At 41.5% G+C, this 9,234-nt stretch overlaps 1 protein-coding gene across 1 annotated transcript in view; it reads left to right on the forward strand.

Moving 5' to 3' along the window:
- The window catches only part of LGALSL (galectin like), a 7,084-nt gene extending 473 nt beyond the window's left edge, over positions 1-6,611 (forward strand). The window contains exons 2-5 of the mRNA XM_019635381.1: positions 479-550; positions 702-790; positions 1,471-1,648; positions 3,482-6,611. Coding sequence (XP_019490926.1) covers positions 479-550; positions 702-790; positions 1,471-1,648; positions 3,482-3,625 — 483 coding nt within the window. The 3' untranslated portion in view covers positions 3,626-6,611. The remainder of the gene's footprint in view (positions 1-478; positions 551-701; positions 791-1,470; positions 1,649-3,481) is intronic.
- Positions 6,612-9,234: the final 2,623 nt, after the last annotated feature.

The raw sequence follows: 9,234 nt of genomic DNA on the forward strand, positions 1-9,234 counted from the left end.
GGGCGCGCGTGTGTGTGTTGGGGCGCGCGCCCCGCGTCCGCCCTGGACGTCCCGGGGATTTCCCCTTGGAAATGGGTCCGCGCTGGCGGCTCCCGAGAGAAGTTGAGCGCGGCCGCTCCACTTCAGCCACCTCCCGGAGGTCAGGCCTGGGTGACAGCGGGTCCAGAAGCCTTTACGGCTGGAGAGGGGCCTGCCCTCCTACGGCGCGGGGCTCTGGCTCCCCGGTGCGCCTCGACCTTGATTTTGATCTAGATCTGACGAGTCTAGGGATCTTCAGAGGCTTAGCTACCGGGTACAAAGGACGGGTTTTGTTCCAGAGGTTTTTGGACTGTGAGGCGGCAGCATCTGCAGACGCTGCCTGTATTCTGCTGGATTCTGCCAGATTTGTGTAGATTCTTATCGGCTCCCTCCCTTACCCCTCACCGCACCCCCAAAACAAGAGCCTTTGGAAAGCCAATCTGTGTGCTTCTATTTTTAGAAACTAGATGGTGGACATTTAAATAACTCCTTGGGATCTCCAGTTCAAGCCGACGTGTACTTCCCACGACTGGTAACTGATTTTGTTCTGTTCTCTGTATCTCTGCCTTGTACCCTCTTCCGTTCTAATTGCATTTTCTAGTGGGTCAGGTCCTCAGGATCTGAGGGTTTGGCTCTTCCCTTACAGGCTGTAAACTTCCCGTTTCTCCTTTCATCCTTTGCAGATAGTTCCATTTTGTGGGAATATTAAAGGTGGCATGAGACCAGGCAAGAAGGTGTTAGTGATGGGCATCGTTCACCTCAACCCTGAGAGGTAAGGCAGAGGCAGAGACCTCCTCACCCCAAGACCTATCAGGCAGTGAGGAGGCCCTGCTCACTCCTGTTTACTGCTCCTCCTCTTCCTCTGGCTGTGGCCAGTGTTGCTAGTTGAAAGTGCCAAGAAAGTACCATGTTCCCATGAAAAGAATGTGTATGAATCCCAGCCATCATTTCTCCAGACAGCTATTTATATCAGAGATTATAAATATAGGCCCACATCATTTTCTCTTTGACCCTTAAGGAGGCCAAAGGCCAAACCCTTAAGGAGGCCAAAGGATTTTTTTTTTTAATGGTTTTTAAACATGGTGCTTGGAGCAAGAATTATCAATATAAATGAGAACTAAACTTTACAGGATATTATTTCTCCTGGTCAATTTCTGTGATTGTTTTTGAGAATTCTGAAGTGGATTAAGACACAGATGTTTGGGTGGTTTTGGGTATCTGAAATCCCTAATGTTAGTCATTTTCAACTCCACCAGAGCCTCCGTTAGGTAACAAAATAACTAGTTTGATTTTAATCCAACTTCTCCATACATAGCCTAACCTCCTGTGTAAAGAGCAGTGTCCTATAAAAAGCAGACAACCCCTAAGAAAAAGAAGGAAATACGGGAGCCTGGGTTATTATTAAATGTTGTTATATCCAACTCTGAATAAATGAGACAATTTTCTTATCAGCTTTGCCATCAGCTTGACCTGTGGTGTGTCAGAAGATCCTCCAGCCGATGTGGCAATTGAACTCAGAGCTGTGTTCTCAGACCGGCAGCTCCTCAGAAATTCTTGTATATCTGGTCAAAGGGGTGAAGAACAGTCAACCATCCCTTACTTTCCCTTCATCCCAGACCAGCCGTTCAGGGTGAGTACCTCGAGTGCCTCAGCTCTCACCCTGGCCGTGGAATGATGTTCTACTCCTCTAGTGTGCCAAGACCACTTTAAGCAGCCAGGATTTTTGCATGTCCAGGAAATGTGTCACCCAGTGGTGCAAAAAAGAAAAAAGATCAAAAGGGCTGTGTTTGCTGACATGAATTAACATTTGCCATGGTAGCTCTTGGCTCTATTTAGTAGATATGTTTAGTAAATAAATCTATATTTACATGTCCAGATTGTTAAGAATACTTTTCTATGTAGTGCTCAACATAGTACTAGGCATATAATAGATACCTGTCCCAAAATATCTGATTAGTAAATATTAATTTTCCTCATTTTTTGCTCAACCTTTAAGGAGCACTAAATCTTACATATGACCTTTTAAAGAATATAGTGATTATTGTTTCATTTTCTCTTTTTCCCTTTGCTAATAAATCCTGGCCATGTCATTATTTCCCCCTCTGGGTTAAGTCAACTGTGTGACTGACAGATTCTTTCCCTTGGGCCTGGGTGAGTATAGATTTGCTCCCCACTGTCTGTGGGGGAGGAAGCATAGCCCAAACTTCCCGTCCAGTGAAGCAGCATTAGCAGCACTTTCCTCTATGAAGGACAATGCCAAATACTAGATGCAAGTCAGCAGTGTGTTAGAAGATTTACTGAAATGTCAGACCTGGTGAGGAAGTTGTCTACATGACACCTTGTTGACAAAAATCACAATAATGACAACTCAGTTTAAATGACAACTGAGCTTCACGTTGCATACACACCTAATAAAGCAGAACTACCCTTTACCTGTTGCTCTTCATCTAGAAATTTACAAGGGCCTTATGAAGAAGTAATTCTTTTCCTTCCCATCTTACAGTCTGGGGGTGGGGGGTGAGGGGGTAAATAGGAATCCATGACTTTTCACATCAATGATAGAATTAAGACTGTTGCCCTTCTGAGTCATAGTCTGGGGAAGGAATCCCTACCCATTATCCCTGCCCTCCTTTAGGATGGTAATGGCCCTTTAGGCTCCTCTTGACAGTGACAGTTTCTTAATTGTGACTCTTAATGCATAGCTCATGAGTGTGAGTAATCGGAGCTTCTGACTGCCAAAAGGAGTATAATGCTGCCCAACAACAAAATTGAAATGTAGCCGACCATTCTTGGTGATAATTTTAGTAATAATATGAAATGAAATGTGACTAATATCACACATGGAGTCTCTCCTTACATGGTGAATACCAATGCTTTTCATAAATACATAGCGCAGAACCAATGATTAAACCCTATGGTGAATTACTTCAAGAAAAGAGGAAGAAAAAGCTTTTACCATAAGATATTTCTGTTTGGCCTAACAAAGCCTTGTTAATTACACATCCTTGGGCCAATGGTAATTACTGTGTAACCAACCATCTCTCTGCTTTAGTGTTTACCGGGTGTGAGTGTCTAGACTATTATTACCTGCTACTAATGGTACCAGTTCTGTTTTGTGAGGGGCTGCTCTGAAGGTGAGATAGTATTGTTCAGGGGATGACAGGGAGGCATTAAATGCCATATAAAAACAAATCTGTGCTACTTGACATCACTTTCTGGAGTGCAAGGAGAAGGGAGAAATGTTAAAGCATAAGCAATTTTAAATCTTTAAAAAAGTGTATTGAATAGTGTAGAACAGTGGTTCACAAAGCGTATTCCTAGATCCAGCAACAGCAGCATCACCTTGGAACTTGGCGGAAATGCAGATTCTTAGGCCTTACCCTAGACCTACTAAATTGAAAAATTTAGGGGCGGAGCACAGCCACTTGTGTTCTAATGAGCCTTCTGTATAATTCCCATGCAGGTGGAAATTCTCTGTGAGCACCAACGTTTCAGAGTGTTTGTGGACGGACATCAACTTTTTGATTTTTACCACCGCATTGAAACATTATCTGCAATTGACACCATAAAGATCAATGGGGACCTCCAGATCACCAAGCTTGGCTGATGTTGTTTAAACCACCTCTGTTTCAAATAGGATCAGGTGCCACAACTCTCTGACTGTGAGCCTGGAAGAAGTGTCTTAACAAGATCCTGGAGACTTAAAAAGAAAACGAAAGGCAGGCTTCCCTGTCTCTTCTTTCTGTGTAGTTTAAACCCAAAATGACAACTTCAACCGTGGTTTGCCCTTAGGAAGCTGTCGGAACAGACACCGAGCCATTATCCCTACAACAAAGTAATACATTTATGCTGGATTTTATTCAGACTATAAAACGGAATTGGATTTGTGATGATTTGTGATTTGGTAGCAAGTTATTCATCTTTTCAAAGCAAGGTGATCTTTAGAAACAAAAGTGCTAAAGACTTACAACAACAACAACAAAGACGGTACGCCGACATCAGCTCATTTCTGCACTGAAGTGGAACCGCGTAGCACAACCAACATTTTAGTCAGGGTACTTATATAGAATGTAGGTTGTTCAAGGTTTGTTTAGTTGGTTTTTTTTTTGTTTTGGGGGGATTTTTTTGCACAGCATAATGTTAATTCAGATTTTTAAAGCTTTCTCATATTTATTTATACTCAACATATGTATTAAACAATGATTAATCTCTCAAGAACAGCAAGTTATGAACTTTGAATGTACAAATATCTTAGGTCCGAGGGGGGAAAAATACATATTACAATTATGAAACAGGTGAATTTCTCTACCTTAAAGAATTGAATCATATCTTCCAGGCCCTTAAACTGGGGATCTCTTGATAGAAATTGCTGTAAGTGCTTTAGGGAAGGCTTTGCAACATTTCGATAAAAGTTGCTTTTCAGGTTATTGACAGTTATGTAAAATTCTATTTACATTGTTTTTTTCCTCCTTACTGTGAATTAGCACAGTATTGGCTTCCTTAAGACTGACTAGCTACTTTTCCCAAAATTTACATGATAGCTCATTAAGTTGCTATTAAACTAATTGACAACATAAGAGGCGATTGCATTGACAATTTTTAAATGACTATTATATAAACTGTTAAGAGTATAATATGAAAATGATTCTGGAATGTCGTGTAAAGCAGAAGCAAATGGCCCCAAATAGCTTACATGCGAATAATTTATATCAACTTAAGCTGTTAGCTCATTGTATCACTTTTATTATGTGCCCCTCACCAGTACCCCTAAGCAATGCCTTGGCAGCTTCAGAGTAGAGGATGCTTCCTACTTGGTTGGCTCTGCTGAGATACTAGGATAAGATGGGATCCAGATTAGGAAGTGATCCAGTTAGTTTATCTGTAAGGTTAACTCCCAGAACTCCATGTCTTTGAGTCCAGCCAATAGTGTGAATGCTTCCAGTTAAGCTATAGGAGTTTCCCTGCACTACTGTAAATGTGACCACAAGGCCAGGGATGGTCAGAGTTCTGGGTGCTGGACTTCCCAAATTGCACTGGCCCTAAAGAGAAGGACTCTTGGCATTGCAGTAGGCAGCGCGGGGTGGAGGGGAAGGGGTGCTGGGGTAGGGGTGTATTTATATATAATTTAGGTTTTGTTTGTACAGCATACCGTTTCTTGTTATGACACGTCCTTGTCCTGCTTTGCTTTTGAGTTCTTTTATACAACATGCAGAGGCACTGAAGTGGCCACGTCATTTTCACGTGTCAAGAATGTAGACAGTGTTTCAGTACCAAAGTCTAAGAAGAGGCAAACTAAAATTGTGAATTTTTTATAGGTGAGATATGTGGATTCTTCTCCACTTTGAAACTGTGTAGCACAGTTCCATTGTGTTAATATAAGAAGATACTGTATCCAACAAGACAGGCTGAGCATTGAAAAGCTTTATGGACCAGCTGACTTAATCAGCCATATTCAGTCAAGAGGGCTCTTCTGTGGCTCCAGGGATTTTTCAAGCCTGTGATTAACTTCTCATGACTCGTAAAGCCACTAGATTTTGAGGAGGAGTGTTTGTAGAGAGACTTAAAGGGCACCCTGAAATATTCTGTTTGTAGGGGTTTTGATTCTGCTTGTGGTGGAAGACTCGCAAGTGGAGGTTTCCTTTGAGTGGCCATCCATTCCCATGCACTGCATAATTCAGCAGAAACTAGAGGAGGTGGGAGTATAACTGATTGGAATTGACACTCTGTACTCTACCTATCAGCTGACTGGTTAGCAGCCAAGCCCTTAGGCAGCTTCATGTAAAGACACACTGTTAACCCTTCATTTCCCTGTGAGGTCAGTGGGAACCTCTTGGGTAAGCCTATTGGAATTCATATAAATGGTGTGATGGTCTGATTCAGATATAACTAAATTAGCAGGGTCCTAATCTAGCTGTATTAATCGTTAGCCGTAAGCTGGAAACAATGTTCACATCCTCTCATTGGCTTGTGAGGTCTAAGGTGGGAATTCAGGATGGAAAGTGCAATTTAAAGCTTCACAGGCAAGCATTTGGGTATGCAAGGAGTTATTTCTAACCAGAGCCCTCATTTTGCAAATATGACCCAAACCAAGGAGTGTAACTAACAATCAGGCTCTGGGGGAATAAAAGGCAGGCTTTAGACAATCCGTCCATTTCTGTATCAAAATTAGAGTGAGTGTGTATCTCTACTAAAAAGTTAATAGAAGTGACTTCTACTTCCTGGGCTGTCCCAGAATTGTCTTAAAATTATTATTTTTTTAAATTTGAAACCCCATTTCAAATCTTGCCAACCCCAGTTCAAAACCCTCTAACAGATCACTTGTAGAATTGATGGTGATTTGTTAAAATGGCAAATCCTTTCATTTGTATTAAAAAAGAAAATATCCAAAAGAGGGAGGAAGCTCCGTTTCCTTGAGAAAAGCAGCCTTGGCATTTTCTGGCATTAATGTAGAAATAATGTTCCTCTGATGAGATATTTTCAAAGAAACACTTTCTTATTTTACTGCGTGGTGTAACATGTGCTAAATGTGTTCTTACATTATTATGTCCCTGCTGAAAGTTATTTGCACTATAATAAAGGAATTTTCTACAAAATGGTTTCCAGTTGATAACCTGCTAAATTTGGCACCAGGTATGATGTACTTAGCATAGACCATGTGGTAGAGCAGTGTTCCCTGACTTTCACACTCATACTTCAAGATCACGTGTTCCCATGTGTCCCATGTTGATAAACTGATCATGGGAAGGAAATTGTCTCAGGGCCCTCAGAGACCTAATGAGTTTATGTTATGTATGCAATGGGTTATTTTCAAATATAATTCACCTACAGTAAACTCACTGGTTTTGGGGGGTACAGTTCTGAATTTTAACACATGCATAGGTTCATGTAACTACCAACTCAATTAGGGTTGAGTTGGGGTGATGTTTCATCACCCAAAAAAAATTCCCTTGTGCTACGTACACCCTTGTAGTTAAACTTATCCCCTACTCCTAACCCTAATCAGGCAGCCATGGATCCTTTCCCTACCCCCTATAGTTTTTCTGGATGTCATAAAGAGGATTCTACAGTATGTAATCTTTTGAGGTTGCCTTTTCCATTTGCATAATGCATTGGAGATTCGTGTGTGTAGCAATAGTTTGTTATTACTAAGTAGTAGTCTGTTGTATAGATCTACCAGTTTCTTTATCCTTTCATCTGTTAAGGATGCAGTGGGTTCTTAATAAATCATAAAATAATACAGTCTTGGCACAGTGTACATACAAAAGAAAGATTGCATTTCTTTTGCCTTCTCTTTCCTGTGGTTTGAATGATTAGGCAGGAAACTTGATCCCTTGGCTGTTCTGCCTACAAGTAACACTGTGTCTTACAGAAGTTTGCCTCGCTTCAGTTATGGGTGGTGAGCAGAGAGATATTAGCTCCCATGCTGAATCTAGGCCCTTACTTATACCTTAATTGGTTTTATTAGTTCCTTTATTTTTTTTAACTTTTTAAGGATGTCAAGCTGTGGGGCTGGTCTCTGTCACAGCTTTTGCAGTTAAATACAGGCAGAGAGTCCTGTTAAGGTGGAGACAGTTTGCTGAGGCTATTAGGCACTTAGAAGATCTTCCCCTGCCCTCCCCACCCCCCAGCCTAGCTAGGAAGGTCCCTTAGGGGATATGACATTTGTGGAGGCACAAAAAAATAATTTTCCTCTCACCTTCCAAGTTCTAGCTGGGCTAATAAATTAACACGAGACAGATTAAGGAGAAAATGTCCAAAATTTATTGTGAATGTACCTAAGGGGGTGCCATAAGACATGAGACCTGAAGACGCATGGGGCAGTTGAGGTTTACATGCCATTTTGGACAAAGTAGAAGGAGGCAGGCATCAGGAATTTCAAAGGAAAAGCAGGTAATTTCCAGTAGACAAGAGCAAATAGGTGGTAAACAAATCCTTGCTGGGCCATCCAGAAACAATGGGACAGGGAAATTCAACAAAGAGTATTTGTTAAATTTTTCCCAGTTTGCCATATCTTATTTTTATTATGATGCTGAGGTGATGTTGCCTTCTTTAAACAGGCTTTTCCATCTGAATTCCTTTAGGCAGGAAGGTAAGGAGGAGGGTAAACGTTTCTGAGTTTTGTTTTTGAAACTCAGCTTAAATCAATACCCCAAAACGCATATTTTGGGGTGGCAAAACTTTGGTCCCCTTCACATTAAATGATACTTGTTTTATGACGGCTTTTTGGATAAGATGGTGTGGAAGATACCCATATAATTGGAGCCTCCAAGTGCCTCAGTCACTTGGGACCTTGACAGGTATTTACCGAGCTGTGTCAATTGCTATTCTAGGCATCTGGATACATTAATGAGTAAAACAAAGGTCTCAGGTGGCTTAAACTTTAGTGTGCTTAATAATTACCCAGAAAGCCTCCTTACAGAGCAGATTTGGTTTCAGTAGATCTGGAGTAGGTCTCAGGAGTTTGTATTTTTAAGAAACATCCTGGATGGTGTGGGTGGTCCTGGATCCCAAATCAAGCAGCTCCGCCTTTGGCTAATTCCATAAACATTCACTGAATCAAACTGCAGGGCTGTGAATTCTGATCTGTGTGGATATGTTTCTGTGAAAACTTCCATTTCAACACTGGGGTGTCATCGGCGTGCCCCACCCCCAAACCACGTAACTGTCACTACAGTATTACAACTGTGTGTCATTATCCCTGATTTAACCTTGTCTTCTCAGTCCTGCACCTGCCTCAAATACAAAACACTGTAGTAAAAGAAAATGCCTTTCAACCAAGTTTTGTAAAAACCCTCCTTACCTGGGGTGGTTTGGGACCTCAGTAGCACCCTGATACCTACTTGAACAACGGATGCTCCAGGAAAGATTGAGGTTCTGGGGGAAACCTGCTTTCCTCCTTGGTGGACATTTCAATTAGTTATTCATCGCCAGGGAGAATCACCAGGGTGGGGCCCAATTGTTCTATGAGGCAAATACACAAAGTGGCTGATAACTTGTAAAGAGGGGCAGAAGGCAAGTGGTAATGGCCCAAATGAGCTAATCATAGCATTTTGGAAATGAATTTAAAGTCTTTCTTTCACAAGAAAATGCAGCTGAGTTTGTACACGATACCGCTTGCTTGCCTTACTTCCTAATCACCATGTTAATTTTACAATGATTTCCCCCTTAAAAAAATGTTTCCTGCAAAAGGCAAAGAACTGCCTTGCAAGACATATA

Source organism: Hipposideros armiger, unplaced genomic scaffold, assembly GCF_001890085.2.
Source record: "Hipposideros armiger isolate ML-2016 unplaced genomic scaffold, ASM189008v1 scaffold_2, whole genome shotgun sequence".
NCBI classification, from domain to species: Eukaryota; Metazoa; Chordata; class Mammalia; order Chiroptera; family Hipposideridae; genus Hipposideros; species Hipposideros armiger.